Source organism: Alexandromys fortis, unplaced genomic scaffold (genome assembly GCF_014885135.2).
Source record: "Alexandromys fortis isolate MF-2015 unplaced genomic scaffold, M_Fortis_MF-2015_v1.1 scaffold_90, whole genome shotgun sequence".
NCBI lineage: Eukaryota > Metazoa > Chordata > Mammalia > Rodentia > Cricetidae > Alexandromys > Alexandromys fortis.
In genome coordinates, this window is record NW_026067985.1 from 5,502,597 (window position 1) to 5,523,716 (window position 21,120).

Genomic DNA, 21,120 nt, shown 5'->3' on the forward strand with positions numbered 1-21,120 from the left:
TAAGGGAATTTCCTAACAGAGGTGTCCAATGCTTCTCTGTTCCACCCGATTAGGGAGTTTCCTAAAAGTGATGTCAATTTTTTTTTTCTCAGCTTCAGCCCAATTTGTTACTTCGCAGCTTTACTGGAGTTGATGGGAAACTGTTGCAGAAATGTTGCAGTCTCGGGTGGAGAGTTGCTACTTCTGCTCTGCTCCTTTAAGAGGTTTGCCAGCAGAGGTGAGCAAAGCTTCTCTGTTCAAATACACTACAAAGTTTCTGATCACTCCAGAGAAAGGTCTTCACCCAAAACTCATTCAAGAAATTTATTTGGAAGGGAAGAATCCAGGAGGGCTGCCTCTGACAGGGCACAAATAGGCAGATGCCAACTGAACATGTACAGAACTTATTTAGGAATGCTTAGGGGCAGAGATTTCCCAGGGAGAAGATTCTCAGGGTGGGAATTGTTTAGATGTCAATTGCTGATCTTGAACAATGCAGAAATTGGCTGGATTTCATGCTCAGGTGTTCGTAGATCTGGAGCTTAGAGATTACCTGGTTTTATGCTCAGGTGGTCAAGGGTAGAATTATTTTTGGATCTTGTTTCAGGGCCAAAGTGTGTTCTTTCACTGGCCCCTTATAACCTTTTGAGACTGTTTTCAGGGTCAGGTGTTTCTTTTATTGGCTCTGGATTCAGGAACAAAGTGTGTTTCTTTGTCTTGGTTTTAGATTCAGGATGTATTACTTTGGCTCCAAAATTATATATTTGACTGGCTCTGGTTTCAGGGTCAGGATGTGTTTCTTTGGCTGGCCCATTTACCCTAAACACAGGGCTTCATAAATTCATAAAACCATGAGCTTATGAGTAAAAGCAGTATAAAAAAGACATCACAATGCTTGAAAAGATTGTTAACACTGTCAAATTTATTTCTACAGAACAAAGAGTCTTGTGTTGTAGGCAGAAGATTCTTGTTCATTGCTGGCTGTTCACACAAAAACATTCACACAGAAATTATATTAATTAACACTGCTTGGCCTATTAGCTCAGGATTCTTGTTATTACCCCATTCCTATTATTTTGTATTTTATCACAAGACTTTTGATTTACCAGTAAGGTTCCAGGGCATCTGTCTCCTTCAGCAGATACATGGAGTCTGACTCCACTTTCTCTTCTCCACTATCTCTGCTTGGAATTCTGGCCTTGCTCTATTCTGCCCTGCCTACAGGCCCAAAGCAGCTTCTTTATTAAACAATGGTAACAAAATACATTCACAGCATACAGCATAAAATACATGTCTATTGTAATATACAAAGATTTAAACATATTGTTGCACACAAAGTTTTACTCCTATATAAAGTACAAAAGTTCATCACACTGAATACATTCATAGAGTTTCTCTACAGTATGATTTTTCTCATGATTTAGATTATTCATACATGCAAATGCTTTACTACACTGATAACATTCATAGAGTTTATCTCCAGTGTATGATCTTTTAGGCATTTGAAGAGTACTGTGAAGTGCAAAGGCTTTACCACACTCATTACATTCATAGGATTTCTCTCTAGCATGTGTTAGTTCATGGCTTTGAAGATGACTATGATAAACAAAGCCTTTAGCACACTAATTATGTATGTAATGTTTCTATCCAGTATGGGTTGCCTTATGTTTTCAGAGATCACTATACATACAAAGGTTTTTCCACATTGATTATATTCATACGGTTTCTCTCCAGTATGTGTTCTTTCATGTGTTTGGAGACTACTGTGACATACAAAGGCTTTACCACACCTATTAGATTAAAAGGGTTTTAACTCCAGTATGGCTGCTGTCATGATTTTGTAGATGAATGTGCTGATTACATTCACAGGGTTTCTCTCCAGTATGGGTTGTTTTATGCTTTTGGAGACTATTGTGATATGCAAAAGCTTTACCACACTGATTACATTCATAGGGTTTCTCTCCAGTATGGGTTCTTTTATGTCTTTGGAGACTACTTTGATCAGCAAAGGCTTTACCACACTGATTACATTCATACGGTTTCTCTCCAATATGGCTTCTTTTATGAGTTTGTAGATGACAGTACTGTGCAAAGGCTTTACCACACTGATTACATTCATAGGGTTTCTCCCCAGTATGGGTTCTTATATGTTTTTGGAGACTACTTGGATATGCAAAGGCTTTACCACACTGATTACATTCATAAGGTTTCTCTCCAGTATGGGTTCTTTCATGAGTTTGAAGATGGCCTTGCCGTGCGAAGGCTTTACCACACTGATTACATTCATAGGGTTTCTCACCAGTATGGGTTTTTTCATGTGTTTGGAGACTACTGTGACATACAAAGGCTTTACCACACTGATGACATTCATAGGGCTTCTCTCCAGTATGCGTTCGTTCATGCATTCGGAGATAACTGTTACACACAAAGGCTTTACCACACTGATGACATTCATAGGGTTTCTCTCCGGTATGGGTTCTTTCATGACTTTGTAGATGAATGTGCTGTGCAAAGGCTTTACCACACTTATTACATACATAGGGTTTCTCTCCAGTATGGGTTCTTTTATGCTTTTGGAGAGTACTGAGACATGCAAAGGCTTTACCACACTGATTACATTCATAGGGTTTCTCCCCAGTATGGGTTCTTTCATGAGTTTGAAGATGGCCTTGCCGTGCGAAGGCTTTACCACACTGATTACATTCATAGGGTTTCTCACCAGTATGGGTTTTTTCATGTGTTTGGAGACTACTGTGACATACAAAGGCTTTACCACACTGATGACATTCATAGGGCTTCTTTCCAGTATGTGTTCTTTTATGCATTTGAAGAGTATGGTGACGTGCATAGGTTTTACAACACTGATTACATTCATAGGGTTTATCTCCAGTGTATGAACTTTTATGCATTTGAAGATGACTGTGATGTGAAAAGGCTTTACCACACTCATTTTCTTCATAGGGTTTCAATATAGTGTGTGTTTTTTCATGCCTGTGAAGATGACATGCAAAGGGTTTAACATGTTGAGTATATACAGATGTTTTCTTCTTTCTAGTTTGACTTTTTTCATGCCTACAATGATAATGGTACATGTGAAAGCATCACTACATTTAATACATTGTTGATTATTATTATCTGTATAAATTAATTTTATAATTTAGTCCTATTTGAAAGAGAAATTTTGTATTAACGTTTTATCACCATGTTTACAATCTTGTTTTTCCCCTTCATTAAGGCTTGCTTTTCATCTGTGAGGATAACTGATAACAGCCTTTATTACAGGGTTCACATTTCCAGAATCTTATTTTCTGTATGAGAATTTTCATGTATTTGAAGAGAACTGAAAAAACTCAGAGCTTTCCCACTCTTATTGCATCCATAACGTTTCCTACACTGTGAGTGATTCTACATTTGCTAAGTGTACTAGGACAAAAAGAAGTTTTTACACAGTCCTAGTACTCATGGTACTTTTCTGAAATGTGAGCTTGTTGATATATTAACAATGAGGCTATAAAACCAATGACTTGAATACCTGTACATCAAATTCAACCAGTATACTCAACATGGGGACTGCTATATATCTTCCATTTGTTCTAAGAGAGAGGTATGTTATATTTATTCACTTCACTATGCTCATGTGGCTTGTATCCAGAGGAACATATGATATACTTAATAAAGGAAGAATAACAAATATCAAGCTTCCACACTGAGTTCACAGTTTGACTTTCTGTCCTTATAGACTTGTGGTATATGGATTACGGCCTCTTCACAACAGCTGCCCCTTGATTTGTGACTCTAACTGCGCTCTCACTAAACTTAACACAATCACAAGTATATGTGTTAAACTACCTTTTCTATGGACTATTAGTGTAATAAAGAGATTTACAGATATACTTATCACCTTTTCAACATGCATATCTTTTATAATATGAAATAAATGCATTGACAACTTTACAGAATAGCTCTCATTGTATTACGATTCAAATGGAAATATAGGTTAAGGCATCATTTCCTTGACTTCTTTCTTAAAAGAATGACTTGCAAATGCAGTTCACCCATCTGAAATTAAGGTATATGATTTTGTGAGAATTTAATAACCATAAATGCAGTTTTTATTTGCATTGTTGCTTTGGTTTAAAACATATAGGATACATTACAAATTCTTCAGAGGTACATTTGTATCAGGTTATACATGAAAATTACCTTTCATGTCTTCTAGAACTTTGACAATGTTCTTCAATATTATGGTCTTCCCAAATGTATCCTAAAATATAGTGCCAGAAAAATGTTATATATTAAAAATTATAAAAAATTTAGTTACCATTTGAAGCAAACCTTAAAACCATGCCTGATTTCTTTACCCATTCTTTTTTTTCAATCATATTACAAAAGAGCATCATTAGCCAATGAACACTTGTCCCCTTATTTGAAACATGAGAGATAATTCAGTCTTACCTATAGTAGTGAGGTTTCTGTAGGTCTCCACCATCACATCTTTGTAGAGACTCTTCTGGGAAGGATTCAGCAAAGCCCATTCTTCCAAAGTGAAGTTGACATGCACGTCATCATAGGTCACTGCATTCTAAAATATCCCATACATGTGTACAAGAGAAAGCATAAATTGACAACACTATAAATATATACTTTTTTGACAGTATAGTCATAGAATTCTGGTGCTCCCCATACTTATTCCATGACATAGACATCATAATTTAATCAACAAGTCACTTTAGAAGCAAACTGAATAGGAGATTCACCTCTGTCATTTCTGAACCCTTTGAATCTGATATCACCTTGCAAGAGAAATGCCTACTACCCAACACTGAAAGATACATAAACAGATCAACAGTACAGAGTATAGATAAGAGAAATTGTATGAATGATTAATTTCTAACTACAGAAAGGAAAAATAAGAGGAAAAAGCTGAATGCATTGAATCATGCCTCTAATCCTTGTACTCAGAAGGCAGAGGCATGTATATCTATCTGCCTTTGAGTTGAATACCAGCCTAGTCCATGCAATCACTTCTACAGCAGCCAAAAAACATGTTAATTACCTGTTTCACATGAAAAAAATCAATCAAACATGATAGTTAGAAATGAGTTAGAAAATGAGTTAGAAAACTCATAGGTTTTTGCTGAAGTTTCCACAAACAGTTATGTGCATTAATTTCAACTCTTTATTCATCTACCAGAAACCTGAAGTGCCCCAATTTAAACTGCAACATAAGATTTTACTAAAAGCATTGTGTGTTTAAAAAGTTACAAATGGACAAATGAAAACAATAGCAATTAATATGTGGATTACAAATAATCAACACAGACCAGGAAAGAGTCCTCCTGGTCTTGCATACCAATGACTTACATGGGGGGGTCATAACTATGCATTATTCCAAGTTCAAGGTTTCTAGTACCATCTTTTGATCAATGTAAGGACCAGGTACTCACATGGTGCATATCCATGCATACAGGTAAAATACTCTTTTTAAAATAAAAATTCAAAACAAAACAAACAGGCAGGAAGGTTATGCACCTGCAATCCAATGACTCAGAAGACACAGGCAGTATTAATGTCATGAATACATGCCATCCTGGGAAACATAATGATATCCTCTGACAAATTTTAAAATTCAAGATATGGGTGAAGCTCAGTACAACAGCATATGCTTGATATGAACAAACCCATGATACAATATAAAAACAAAAAAGCCAGGAATGCTGGCCAACCTTTAATCCCAGCACTTGAGAGTCAGAGTCACAGGTTCTCTGAGTTTGAAGTCAGCCTGGTTTGTAGAACTACTTTAAGGACAGCTAGGGCTACAGAGACAAATCTTGTCTTCAAAAAGAAACAAATAAAAATATAAACAGTAGACTACCAAACCACCTTAGCAACAAATAGCAGATAATTCTACCATATCTTATTTGATTTAGTGATAGAGTTTATGATGGTGGGGGAAGTTATGACATCAAAAGAAAAGCTGGCTGATTAGTTTCAACCACAACACAGTAGCCACAAAAAACAGGAAATGGTTTGAGGCTATAGAAACTCATATTGTGAGATTCCCTTCTGGATGCTGTGATTATCATCGGTTAATAAAGAAACTGCTTTTGGCCGGGCAGTGGTGGCGCACGCCTTTAATCCCAGCACTCGGGAGGCAGAGGCAGGCGGATCTCTGTGAGTTCGAGACCAGCCTGGTCTACAGAGCTAGTTCCAGGACAGGCTCCAAAGCCACAGAGAAACCCTGTCTTGAAAAAACCACCACCACCAACAACAACAAAAAAAAAACAAAAACAAAAAGAAACTGCTTTTGGGCCTACAGCAGAGCTATAGGACAACTCTTAGGTGGGTTGGGAAAACTACAGAGAGAAGTCATATAGCCCTGTAGGAGACAGATGCTGAGAACTTTACCTCATAGGCCACAGCCCCATGGCAATACACAGATTAATAGAAATTAATTAAATTAATATGTAAGAGTTAGCCAATAAGAAGCTAGAGCTAATGGGCTAAGCAGTGATTTAATTAATACAGTTTCTGTGTGGTTATTTTCAGGCTGAGCAGCTGGGAACTAACAAGCAGATTCCCACAACAAACTGGTACCCACATGGCCAACTAAAATCCACTTAAAATCTTAGAGATCTTGGAAAGGAATTTTAGACACTAAAAAAATGAAGTTTAGCCACATTCCTTTCCCCAAATAGGCTTTGCTTACTGGTGACATGCTTTGGCACCTTTAAGAGAGGTTTTCCTGATTTTGAGGTAGCAGAAAAAAGGCTGCACCATTTTGAAATGCCAGCTTTCTAGGCTGTGCTGCCAGTGTGAACTCTCTTTCTGGAGGATCAGTTATGGGGTCTGTGAGAAGATTGCTAATGGCAACTTAGACCCCCTGTGTGCCTGTAAATGGGGCAATGTACACGGCTCTCGGAGGCAGCAAATGTGCCTCTGCCATGTTGGACTGTGTGAATCAAGCAGGCAGGCCATATTTGCTCTACCAATCACCCAGCTTAAGTTCATAAGAATTGCTTAGCATTTTAAGAAGCACTCCTGAACAGTAAAGGATTACAGATACACAGTAAGACAGATTCATACATAAAAGACCTCTAAATGAGACAGTGTGTTTAAAAAATGTACATAGAACTGGGAGAGAAAAGAAAAAATAATATAGAGTTATAAAAAGAAGTAAATGGTTTATAAAAAAATGAAATAAAGTCTTTAAAGAGACAGTACAGACAGTCATAAATTAAAGGAGTAAAGATAATAAAATAAAAATCGAAAGCAATAGAATAAAAAGAAATAAGCCATGTAAAGATGTACTATATACAGAGTGTCTGGATTATGTCTATTACTGTGTTTTCTTTGCATTTTTTGACTGTAAAGGAGCTAAGAAACCAACATATATGCTTTAAAGGTATCACATCTTCAGAATTTGGGTCTAAGAATTTGTGGCATTGGAAAAGAGGTTCTTCTTTGGTTTCCACAGAGGATGAGAACCTGTGGAATCCTTCCAGACTAATGTGGCTTGATGACTCAAGGCCACCCCAAAGGTCACTGTGAATGTCCCCCAAAATTACTTCACCAAATAAAAAGCAGGAAGCAGTTTGGAGAGAACTATAGCCATATTCCCAAATACTGTTCATGAATGTTTGTTTACATTTAAAGGGGGATATGCTATAGAGATTTGCATTGGTATGGATCTTGGTTTGTTGATACAAATTTAAGGTCAATTGTATTATAGGTATTTCTCCTCTTGATTAAGGTATTGTATTTGTGCAGCTTATTTTAAAATGTAATGTATAATTAAAATATAGGTAAATAGAAAATCATCTATAATAGTAATAGTCAAGTTTGTACTCATGTTAGATTTTCTAGATGTACAGAGTTGTATTTCAGATAGATAGTAATTCTTCAAATCTTTCAGAATATGGCATTTAAAATGTTTTAAGAGCTTAAGACTTTTCAGGACAATGAAAGACATCTGCTCCTGGTGACACCAATCTAGTTTGAGAGGATGATAGATATCAAAGAGGCTCCTTATGGAGTTTATTAGCCATTTGGGCAAGAAACTGCTCTTGCCTGGACTGTTTGATAAACTGGACATGCAGGACCCACAGAGAAATGACTGCTGAACTTGCCTAAAGGTGAGATGAGTCTTTGGGGTTCCTGTTCCATGAAAGAGTCTGCCAGACATTCTGCAGGGCACAGAAAACAGCAACTGATGGACTTTTCCATTGCAAGGCAGAACAGGTTTTTAAATTTCCTGCTTCATGGAAAAGTCTGCCAGATACTATGGGCCTGTGGGCTGAGGACTGGATGCCCCAACAACACACAAGAACTTTGGGTGACTGTCTGGGCAATGAGATGTCTCTGTCATTTCTAGAGTTTTGGAAGTTACCTACAAAATACTTCCTGATTACTTAGGTAATAGTATATTTTTCTGGAGTCTTTGATGGAGTTGAAGAACTTGTAGTTATAGTTTTCCTTAGTTATGATAAAAGATAAAGTAGATATAAATACTGTAACTGTAATTCTTTCATGATACCTGTTTCGTTATTTGTAATTTTACTATGTTAAAATTGAAACCTTCCTTTCCATTTAAACAGAAAAGGGAAGGTGTGATTCCCCTCTGTATGCTGTGATTATCATTGTTTAATAAACAAACTGCTTTGGGCCTATAGCAGAGCTATAGGGCAGAACCTAGGTAGGTGGGGGCAAACTAAACTGAATGCTGGGAGAAAGAAGGCTGAGTCAAAAAGAAGTTAGGTAGCCCCACCAGAGACAGATGCTGGGAACTTTACCCGGTAAGCCACATCTACGTAGCGATACACAGATTAATAGAAATGGGTTAAATTAAAATGTAAGAGTTAGCCAATAAGAAGCTAGAGCTAATGGGACAAGCCATGATTTAATTAATACAGTTTCTGTGTGATTATTTTGGGACTGAGAAGCTAGGAACAAACAAGCACCCCTCCTTACTATATGATATCACATCCCAATGAGAAATTTCATTCAGAAAAACTCCTCCTACTAATGGTTTCGCAAGCAATCAAATGAAAGTTACCAAGAAGAGGCACATATTAAAATACATCTTCCTATCTGGGAAGTTTTTCATTCAATCAATTACATTCTGACCTGGGTCACTATATGCTCATGGTCAACCATGAAGAAAATTAATTTAGTCACTTCAATGATACTCATAGTCTGCAATAGGCCCTACACTGTTCAAATGTTCAAAGTCTCTTCTGATGTTCAAGACAATCACTTGACAGTGATTTGTTGACAGAGGTTTCTGTTCTGCCTAGTCCCATAGTCATTCAGTCCCAAAGAAACACACAGATGTCTACATTAATTATAAACTGGTTGGCCTATTAGCTCAGGCTTCTTATTAACTAATTCTTACATCTTTTTTGTTTAGAATTACCATTCTTTTTTAAAATATTTATTTATTTATTTATTATGTATACAATATTCTGTCTGCTTGTATGCCTGAAGGCCAGAAAAGGGCACCAGACCTCATTACAGATGGTTGTGAGCCACCATGTGGTTGCTGGGAATTGAACTCAGGACCTTTGGAAGAGCAGGCAATGCTCTTAACCACTGAGCCATCTCTCCAGCCCCCCTAATTCTTACATCTTAGATTAGTACATAAACCTTGTCTGTGTTAGCCACATGGCTTGGTACCTTTTATCAGTGAGGCATTCTCCTCTTGTTTCCTCTGTGTCTGGGTGACAACTGCAGACTGAGCCTTTCCTCTTCCCAGAATTCTCCTGGTCTGGTGGCTCCACCTATCCTTCCTGCCTGGTTACTGGTCAATCAGCATTTTATTAAACTAATATAAGTGACATATCTTTACAAGGTATAAGACCATTGTCCCACAGCAAGTAACATCTTGTAAAAATCAGAAAACAAGTTACATCTTTCCAACATACACAGTCACACTACAAAGTAGAGAAATGGAGACATAGTGAGGGAAGATTGAACCAAGGCAAGACTGAAGCATAGCAGGACAAACATCAAATCCTGTAGCTCTGTCTCAGATGCACAGGGCTTCAGTTTCAAAGGGCAAAGATGGCCCTATCCCTGCATCTTCTCATGCAATGATCTCTTTGGTTACTTCCACTCCCTATATTCAGTTAGTTCTCCATAAAAGATGTCTTTTAGTTTAGAAATCTCAATATCTTGTGGTATCAAAACGCAACCTAGGCTGTATCAAAATACAATCCTTGCTGTTGTGGAATATTATTGTTAGATGTGTTATATTTATTTATGTTGTGAAACAACTGTTTCAACGATGCAAATATGTGTTGCATTCTTTTATGTTGCATTTGTTTAATTCTATGAAGCTCTGATACTGGGCTGGTCTAAAATACCTGTTTGGCCTAATAACCAATAGTCAATAGCTTGGTAGGAAAGAATAAGATGGGCTGGCAGGCAGAGAGAATAAATGGGAGGAGAAATCTTGGAGGGAAAAAGGAAGGATGACTAAGAAAAGGAGAGGAAGGCATGGGCCAGCCACTCAGCTAAACAGCAAGCCATAGAGTAAGAAGTAAAAAAAAAAAAATGTATACAGAGAAAGATAAAAGCCCAGAGACAAAAGGTAGATATGACAATTAGTTAAGAAAAGTTGACTAGAAATAAGACAACCTCAAACCAGGAATTTATAAAAAATAAAAAGCCCAGTGTATGTCATTTTTTGAGATCTGGGTAGAGGCCCCCAAAGACTAAAAACAAGAACAACAATAACAATAGGTTTCATCCTCACAGCTTCATGAAATGAACCCTCACAATCTCTTCACTGGGTTTCTGACTCTGCCAAACATGGATGCCAGTAACAATGCTGAGTTGTAATCACAAACTAAGAACCCATTACGTTAAATTGTGATTCTTTCTTGTTTCCAGGACCAGTACATGATGAGTGATCCTGAAAAGTTCTTAACTTCTTAGTTGACAGACACTAACACACTTGGACCATGTGTGTAGCAGATTTTGTAAGAAGTTGCTTGGTAGGATTAGGAATCACTTTGCTTACTCATTACATAAATAGAAGGTTTATGTGAATAGAGTCTTACTCTTGGAGCACCTTGCTAGACTTCCATTCCATGGCAAGGGCCTTTTCTATAATAGTAAGGAACTCCTTGAAAATCCCTACTTGTTTTAGTAATTGGCTGCCACCTGAAACTATCTTTTCATTTTCATTTATTTCAGCCCCAAATGTTTTCTTTTTACTGCAGACCTAAATGAATCATCAAGAATAACCTTCCAACTGATCTAATATTTTACTTAAGGAATTAGCCCATCATTTTTTTAATTATGCTTTACTAAATTTCCAGGTCACAGGCAGAAAAAGAAAGATTTTGGAGCAAAAAATATCACACAAATGACCTCTAACTTAATCTGTTATGGAGTCTATCATTTCCAACTGAAATCCTATGATCTCAATCTCTACTTTCTGGCATTCCTCTTAACATTTCCATCTTCCTGGTCCTACAAGAACAGCCAATTTAGTTCTGTGTACTACTTTCTATGTATTTTGCCACCTAAAGTCTAGATATCGTCTATACTCTTTCAAGAGACATCATTCCAGGTTCTGCCTAGCATCAATGTTACTTTTGGTTTTCCATTTTTTGTTCTAACTTATATTTATGTTTTTCTGATTAAATCCTCTAACCAAAAGCAGCTTAGACAATGAGTGGGGCTGATGGAATCCCATGCAGAGATCCTTACCCAAACAGCTTGAGCTCTAGGAATCTTGTAGAAGGAGTGTGTGAGGGGGCTGGAGAGATGGCTCAGTGGTTAAGAGCTTTGCCTGCTCTTCCAAAGGTCCTGAGTTCAATTCCCAGCAACCACATGGTGGCTTACAACCATCTGTAATGAGGTCTGGTGCCCTCTTCTGGCCTTCAGGCATATACGCATAAAGAATATTGTATACATAATAAATAAATATTAAAAAAAGGAGTGTGTGAGTATTGTAGCATTCAGTGGTTGAAGAAATCAGGAGAATATGGCCCACATAAGCAACTAAGTAGGCATATAGTGGCTCAAAGAAACTGATGTAGCAATCACAGAGTCTTCATGGCTGCATACATGCTATGGTTGCTTAGTTTGGGATGTTTGTGAAATCTCCTAACTGTAGGAGTCATGGTGTGTCTGACTTTTTTGTCTGTTCTTAGGATCCTTTTCCTTCTATTGCATTACATTGTCTAGCCTTGAAGAGTTTGTGCCTAGTCCTATTGCACCTTGGTATGACTTATTTGGTTGATATACCTGGGAGGTCTGCTCTTTTTTGAAGGGAAAGGAAGCAGTAAAGCTGGGACAATGGGGATTAGGTGGGGGAGGGACTGGAATGAGTAAAGGAGGAATTCAATCAGGATATATAGTATGAGATAAGAATAGATACAAATAAAAATATATTTAGTCTAAGTCCAATGATCCTTATACTCTGTAGCAGCCCAAACATCGCAAATGTCCAAAGTCTCTTCTGACACTTAAGACAATCTCCTGACTGTTACATGTTGTAAAAAAAATAAATATTTACAACATATAATGGCACAGGACATATTCCCATTCATAAAAATTAGGAATATGACTGTGTTACAGCTCCCAACTTAGGCAGACTCATGTGTATGACACACCACTCAGAAGAACAGATAGGCAGACCACAAGCCCATAAAATTTCCACACTCCCTACATTCCCACAGACACAATCCTCCAGCAACCCTACAGCTTCTATGCCAAAACCATGTACCCACCCCTATTATCAGATGCATAGCCTCTGCTCAAGTGCAGGCCACATCAGCCAAAAAAAAAAACAAAAACAAAAAAAAAAAAACAAAAAAAACAGGTAGGAAAACTGAGGTGAAGACTCTCTGCTGGACCAGAACCTATGCCAGTCACCAGAAATTCACATAGGTTTCTTGTCTGTGTACCGCCTCCATTCTTTTGATAATCCCACAACACTATCCCCAATCCCACTTCACTCCTTTTCTCTGTGTTGTAGCCTAAAACTTGGGTGGAGACTCACACACTATCTGCAAGAAGTCTATTTAGGCCACCTTCCAACTGACCTTGCTCATTCTCTCAGTCCCCCTCAACACTATCCCCAAGTTCCCTACCCTCTCCCAAACATGGGCAGACACTCCCTCCTGGAGCAAAGGCCACACTATCTGTAAGATCATCTGTAACTTGGGATGAGAGCCTCTGTTCAAGCCACATAAAGCAGAAAACTAGAGAGCAAAGAGAAACCAAGGAACAAAACAGCCATGCAACAAAGACAAACTGAGAAATTGGTACCTAGACCCACAAATACGTCAAACCAAGATACCTGGACACCAGCATAAAAATACAATCAACAACAGCAAGACCAATAAGTCACTACCAGATTCCAGGTATTCTACTATTATTGCAAGCCCTGAACATTCTAACACAGTTGAAGCACAATTAAATTAAAACAAACTTTATAGAGATAACAGAATCCCTTAAGCAGAAAAAGGATAAATGAAGTATTAGAGAAAATTAATCCCTTAAAGAAAGCCAAAACATAAACAAAAAAACAGTTGACAGAAATGAATGAATCTGTTCACAACCTTAAAATAGAAATAGGAGCCATTAAAAAATGTGAACTGAAGAAATTATAAAAATGAAAATCTAAATAACCAAATGAGACCTACAGAGGCATGCTTCACCAAAAGAATACAAAACATCAAACAGAGAATTTCAGACTTTAAAAGCATGATAAAAGAAATAGATATATTGATCAAAGAAAATGGTAAACCTAAAATTTCCTGAAATATAACATCCAGAAAATTTGAAATACTAGGTAAAGACCAATCCTAAGAATAATAGGAAATGGAGAAGAAACTCACCCCAAAGGCATAGATATTTCAAAAAAATTCATAGACAAAATCTTTCCTAACTAAAATGACACAGGAGAATGCAGGCCACAGAATCAAATAAGTAGGGCTCATAGGAGCTCACAGAGACTGAAATAGTAATCATGGAGCCTGCAGGAGTTTGCATTAGGTCCTCTGCATATATGTTATCACTGTGTAGCTTGGTGTTTTTGTGCAACTCCTAACAGTGAGAGTGGGGGATATCTCTGAATCTTTTGCCTGCTCTTGGAAGCCTTTTCCTCCTACTAGGTTGATTCATCCAGTCTTTGATATGTGCCTATCATATCAATTTGCTATGTATGGCTTTATTGATATCTCTGGGATATCTGCTCTATTCTGAAGGGAAATGAAGATTGAGTGGATCTTGTGGAGAAGGGCATAGTAGAGAGGACGGAAAGGAATGGAAGGAGGGAAAACTGCAGTTGGGATAGATTATAGGAAAAGTGATGCGTGATGTCCTTCTATACAAGTGTTGCTTTTACTGGTTACTGAATAAAGCTGTGTTGGCCTATGGCAAGACAGAATATAGCCAGGCTGGAAGAGAAATAGAGAGTAGGCAGAGTCTAAAAGATGCCATGTAACTGTCAAAGCAGAAAGACACCCCAGAACCTTATCAGTAGGCTACAGCCTCATGGTTATACAGAGATTAATAGATATGGGTTAAGATGAAAGAGCTAGTTAATAAGAAGCCTGAGCTAATAGGCCAAATGACCTGTTTCACTCTAATTGCCTTATAAGTCACAAGCACTTTTGAAAACCAGTTTATTGCTATTTTTTGCATATGTTTGTGCAAGAGTGAGAATGTCTTCCATATGTATATAAGTAACAGAAAAAAAGAGGGATTCAGAGGCCCTGGATCTGAAATGGTAGCGTTATGAGCCTCAGAACTTGAGTGTAGGTATCTGAACGCAGGTCACCTCCAACATGAATATGTGCTGAGCCACCTGTCAACATCCATAATACCTTTTATCCAATAAACCAAAAGTCTCTCATAGATTAACAACAAGAGCAATAAAACCTAAATAAATAAAGAAGTAAATAAATGATCCTTGGAAACATGATGCATCAATGTTAAGATGATGTGTATGTTAAATTTGCACCATAAATAAGTACAGAACAATGACAATTCCCAACAATTTATAACAGAAAAGCTGATTACAAAACTACATTCTTATTGAAAGCACACAGAGTAATCAATGGGGTTATGGAAAAAATAGTACACAGATTGACATAATATGACTTCTTTCTGGGTGGTGGTGGCACACACCTTTAATCCTAGCATTCAGGAGGCAGAGACAGGAGGATCTCTGTGAGTCTGAAGCCAGCCTGGTCTACAGAGCGAGTTCCAGGACATGCTCCAAAGCTACAAAGAAACCCTATCTCAGGGAAAAAAAATACCACAAAGCTGATCAATCAAGAAGTGTATGATATTTGGGAAAGAATAAAGAGAATGGAGAGAAAAAGCCAAGAACTAAGGCAGAAAATATAGTCAGCTATTAATCAAAAGACCAAAGGAAACTTATTCAGGAAACGTGTGATCTTGACCAATGTTATCTAGCTACCTATGATTCTATGTGTATAGAAATTAAAGACTTCACAATTTTCACAAAAGTACCTCAAAGTAACCCTTAAACTGTTGTTTCTGACCTTCCAGAACTAGTATTTCTTCTGGAGAGAGCCCATGCTCTAGATCCCTCTTTGCAAAAAGAGATGATTTACTGCTATGTGTAGATGGAGCTGTAGGCTGCGTTCCCACCTGGCTCCCGCAGGGCTAGATTAATACCCGAAATAACAACACACAAATTGTATTCTTTTAAACACTGCCTGGTCCATTAGTTTAAGCCTCTTATTGGCTAACTCTCATATCTTGATTAACCCATTTCTATTAATGTGTGTAGCACCATGAGGTGGTGGCTACCGGGAAGATCCTAACATGTATCCATCTTGGAGAGGAGGGCTATGGCATCTGCCTCACTGCCTTCTTCCTGCCAGCATTTAGTTCTGTTTGCTCTGCCTACCTAATTTTCTGTCCTATCAAAGGGCCAAGGCAGTTTCTTTTTTTATATATATTTATTTATTATGTATACAATATTCTGTCTGTGTGTACGCCTGCAGGCCAGAAGAGGGTGCCAGACTCCATTACAGATGATTGTGAGCCACCATGTGGTTGCTGGGAACTGAACTCAGGACCTTTGGAAGAGCAGGCAATGTTCTTAACCTCTGAGCCATCTCTCCAGCCCGGCAGTTTCTTTATTAACCAATGAAAGTAACACATAGACAGATGACCCTCCTCCATCAGCTATGGTTCTGCAGCCCCTTAGACCTCCTTGTGTTTTCAGGTAAACCCAGCCATACTGATGCCCAATCCCAAAGCAATATAGAATAATTTCTACTTCCTGTCACATGGATTATAGCACAAGATATAGATTCTGCTCTTTCTACCTGCCCAACACCATACATGCCTAAGAAACCTCTGCAGCTCAGAAACTCTCTTTGTCCCCTGGAACTAATCATCAATGAATCACACCATTGCAGCTGGTGGTAGCAAAAAGTTATACACATTTAAATCATGCATTGCTAAATCAACATCACTGTAATTCTACCAGCTTTTAAACTACTTGAAACATAAGACAAACTTGAAAGTAGAATGCAATATTCAGAACTTCTAAAAACCAGATTATCAGTTTTCAAATCTGTCTTCCGATTGTAGACCAAAAGCATGACTCTGTGTGTAAAGTGGACAGTCAGATTACAAGCATAATGTCCTACCACGCCAGGGCTGCAGAGTCTCCCTCTCCCCAGGAAATCCACACACAGGGAGGCTCAGAGGATAAGGAACACTGCCCAAATCATAGAGCAACAGAACCAGAGCCTGGCTCATGGTCCATCCAAATCCCAGCAGAAATGACAGCTCAACAGACCTTCTCTGAATACCCTACACTCACTATGGCATAGCTTATGGTCTTCCTTACAGCTCATTACAACAAAAGTAGAGAAGAATCCTGGAAAGAACCTGCAAGCTACCTGCCACTATTATTCCTGCTTGCTAAGACTTTCCAGAGTCCCTCATTGGCTAAGGCCAACCTGCTGGGCCTCAGAATATTATCATCTCCCCCAATGGGTGATCAGAGATCAAATGACTCAGAGAGCACAGTAATTCCTGCTCTGTCCTCCCAGCCCAGAAGACAGGGCCTTAGTCCAGAAAGTTTGTATTTTAGTACACATTCAAACACTTTTCTAAAGCATACAGTTTTCCTCATCCAAAGCACAGGGTCCTTTGTATGCACATTCCATTACACACTCAATGTGCAGTGCAGCCAACCCATCGCATCATACCTGGGAAATCCTGCGGCCAAACACAGGTCACATTCACAACTGTTGTTAAAGACAAATGGACCATGAATTAGAAGATAATAAGGGGTCATGGTAAGGCTTGGGGACAGGGAAGAGAATGTGGATATGATATAGTTATAATCTCAAAAAATTATTTCAGAAAAGTTGAAACAGGATTTATGGCCATGTGCTTCAGAAACAAGGGATTTATATTAGAGTACATCAAAGATTTCTCAAACCTTTTATCTCAGGATATATATCTAAAACCAGTAAAATAACATTCCTGTTAGGCAGGGCCACATTTTACTCAGATCTATTTTCGTTTGTAACTATAACAGTTTGGTTTCATGATAAGTTTGGTTCTTTACCCAGATTCTTGATTGCCTGGTCTGTGGACATCAAGAAATGACTATCAGGACATTGGTGGAGCACCTAAAATTGACTACCTGGTTCTGCATTGCTAATCTCAACTGCTGTTGATATAGGAAAATTTTCAGCCACTGTCCTATCTCTCCCTTTCTGCACTGTGAATCTACAGCTTCAAGCCTGACCTATGTACTCACCCTCTTCATCTACAATAATACACTGAAAGTCAGAGAGACTGGGGGTCTCTCATTAGCTGGTTTATTTTTCTTTCCCACTGACCAGTCAAGATCCAGTCCTGAAGAAGTTGAAGGATTATCTATACAGCACAGGGCAGCAGAGACAAAAGTAGGTTTTCAAAGCAATTCTCAGTTACACAGTGTGAGGCAAAAATATTACAAGCTCATAGTCTCCCCCACTCTCAAAAAAGCTCAGAGGCCAAGGGCCACTACCCAGGTCACCACAAAGAACAATAGAACCTGTCTGGTTCAGGGTTCATCCCTGTCCAAGCAGCTCTGACAGCTCAGCCATCCTGCTCTTCCTGGTCTGAGGACAGTCACTCCTACATTCACCAAGACATGGCTTCTGGTCCTCCTTACAGCTCTGTACAGCAGAACAAGAGAATCCTGGAAAGAACCTGTAAACTACCTCTGGTGCTTCTAATTGCCAACCAGAGTCCCTCTGGGACCACCCAACTGGGCTTCAAGACATTAGCAGTTACCCTACTGGGTGAGCAGAGATTGAATGTCTCAGAAAGCAAACATCCTCCAGGTTTGTCCCTACACACTATAGTCAGACAAGACCCTAATCTGGGAAGTTTGTAGTTTAATAAAATCTCCCATTCTCCCAGAGCACTTCCTGTTCCTCCTCCCAGGCACCAGGTCCTGTGTGTGGTCTGTGGACCCATGAAATGGCCAGACAGGACATTTATGGAACATCTAAAATCGATCACCTCACTACTCACAGCTAATGTCAATTACAGTCACAGCAAGAAAGCTTTTACCTTCCTTCTTGCCCATCCTTTGTCTGTTGTGACTACACTGTCTTTACTGTTGGTCAGTGAACTCAATTCTTACACGGCTCCCAATTCACTTGTAAATTCACAATAAAATCTACAGAAATTGGAGGATACTCATTCACTGATCTATTTCTCCTTCACACGGACCAGTCAAAGTCCAGCCTGGTAGGAGTTGCAGGACTGTCTTTCCAGCACTAGGTAGCAGAGGCAGGATTGGGTGTTCACAGCAATTCTCAGTTACATAGTAGGATGCAAACCTGAGCTACAGGAGACATTAATCTAAATCAGTTGTTCTCCATCTTCCTAGGTCTGTGCCTCTTTAATACAGTTACTCTTGATGTAGTGACCTCCCCACCTATAAAATTATTTTCATGCTACAAAAGAACTATATTTTCGCTACCATTATGAATTATAATATAAATATTCATACTTTCTAATGGTCTTAGGCCAGTCCTGTGATAGGTTAATTTGATCACCCAAAAGGAGTCATGGCCCACAAGGTAGAGAATCACAGCTATAAAGTGATATAAATAAATAGATGAATAAATAAAGAGCACTTAAAAATAGAACGAAATTCAAAAACTGGGAAACACTGGAAAATAGAAACAGATTATAGCAGTCATGCAATTGGAGAAAATGAAATCTAAAAAATGATAACCAATAACTGACTTATTTTTAATATTTATTTATTTTATTATGTATACAATACTCTGTCTGTGTGTCTGCCTGCGGGCCAGAAGAGGACATCAGATCTCATTACAGATGGTTGTGAGACACCATGTGGTTACTGGGAATTGAACTCAGGACCTTTGGAAGAGCAGGCAATGCTCTTAACCCCTGAGCCACCTCTCCAGCCCCAATAATTGACTTCTTAAAATGATAAAAAAAAATTCAACACTCAGTTACACTGACTTTGAAATAGAGTAGACACTTCCCTGGTAGGGAGAATGCCATTAATAAGAGAATGCATGACTTTGTTCCATGTAAAATGTTAGCTGCTGAGTGCTGTAAGCTGACACATGGAGTTACAGCCATTGGCCTGTGTCTCAAACATCTGAGCTGACTTCACTGTGTCAACCAGGATTGCACATGTCTGCATGGGAGAGTTCACTAATTGGAAACTAAATACTTAGGAGTTCAAGCTCTCCTCCCTAAACTGTACACGCACCAGTGTCTGTCTTCATTCATAAGGAATGAATTAATGTATGATGGGAAATTACACAGAAAGTCACTCACTGTGCCCCATCACTGTGTCCTTCTTTGTAATGGACACCCCTGCAGTCCATAGCATTAAACTTCAGTCTAAGACCTAGATATTTTCCAGTGTGTCTACCCCCTCAAACACAGTACACCGTTCCTACTCTTCTGGTCTGAAGGGAGAAGCCATGCTCCACATGCAAATCCTTTTATTGTTACTGCAATAGACAGTCCCAGTGTCTGACTCAAACTGGTAATTTTAGAGCTCGGTAGTACAGCACACTTGTAATCCAAGAATTTATGGTGGTTAGCCAAGAGGATAGCAAGGGCAATGCCCTGTGGGGCTGCAGACAGGATTCAAGTCCACCTCAGTCAGCACAGGGGACCCTGAGTCACAACTGCTTTCCTAAGAGATGAAAAATGCAGCTGTGCTAGAATTGTTATACTCTCCTGGCACACAAGGTTGTGGCCCCGTAATGGCCCCAGAGCAGCAGGTCAGAGGCCTTTGATGGGGAAGTGGGTCTTCTGGCTGCTTGTAAATCATGGATGTCTCATTTGTTATAGGAATGTACCTTAATGGCTGATTAATCCTGCTGAACATTTGCACCTCATGATACTAATCTCTAACAGGCATGGTGTGCATGCTACTCATCTTTGGATATTTGGGATGCAGCCCTCCCTCACTTAAATTTACTTTGTGTGACTTAATGTCTCCTAAGAAACAGCAAATCCTTATACCATTAATTCTATTATCAACTATACTCGTCTACATCACAGTTTAGTAGTGGAGCGCTGCTCTACACAGGAGAATCCATTTACAAGCCACAGGAAATTGACTACAGACGGATCCCAAACCTAAATGTTAAAAGTGCAGAACTTCTGAAGACCCAGGAGAGACAAGGAGTCTCCGCGTTTGGCGAATGTGGTGATCTCACTCCACACGTGACGATATAAACACGACAGACACCACCATCTGCGGCTCCCGACGCTCTGCTCTGTGCAGACACAGCCCGGGCAGTGAAGGGATTTAGAGGCTGCCAGGAGAGCTGCAAGGTTAGGACTACTGATGCAGGAAGACGCTAAACTCTGTGTCGGTCTGCAGACTCCCACCTGGCTACCACACCCACCGGGAGCCTCAGCGGCCGCTCCACCTAGTTTAGGGACAGCGGCCCCTCGCTCGCCAAGCCCGGCCACTCCTCCCGTCTGTGTAGAGCAACCCCTCACTCACCATGGTGGAGCCGCCGAGCTGACAGACTCTCTGCCCACAGGAGAGCCCCAGACGCAGTGCTTGAGAGGGCTGAACCGGAACGGAAGTCCGGCTCCCGGATGAACCCTCCCATCTGACTG

General features: G+C 39.2%; 1 protein-coding gene across 4 annotated transcripts in view; it reads right to left on the reverse strand.

Annotated features, from left to right (window-relative positions):
* Nucleotides 1-881: 881 nt before the first annotated feature.
* The window catches only part of LOC126511726 (zinc finger protein 431-like), a 116,211-nt gene continuing 95,972 nt past the window's right edge, over nucleotides 882-21,120 (reverse strand). The window contains exons 1-4 of one of the 4 annotated variants that reach the window (XM_050159101.1): nucleotides 21,002-21,075; nucleotides 4,435-4,561; nucleotides 4,183-4,243; nucleotides 882-3,051 (exon numbers count right to left, since the gene is read on the reverse strand). In XM_050159101.1, coding sequence (XP_050015058.1) covers nucleotides 1,773-3,051; nucleotides 4,183-4,243; nucleotides 4,435-4,561; nucleotides 21,002-21,004 — 1,470 coding nt within the window. In that variant the 5' untranslated portion in view covers nucleotides 21,005-21,075 and the 3' untranslated portion in view covers nucleotides 882-1,772. Of the gene's footprint in view, nucleotides 3,052-4,178; nucleotides 4,244-4,434; nucleotides 4,562-21,001; nucleotides 21,076-21,120 lie in introns of those variants that run through there. The other 3 variants (XM_050159100.1, XM_050159097.1, XM_050159103.1) reach the window with 3 other exon arrangements.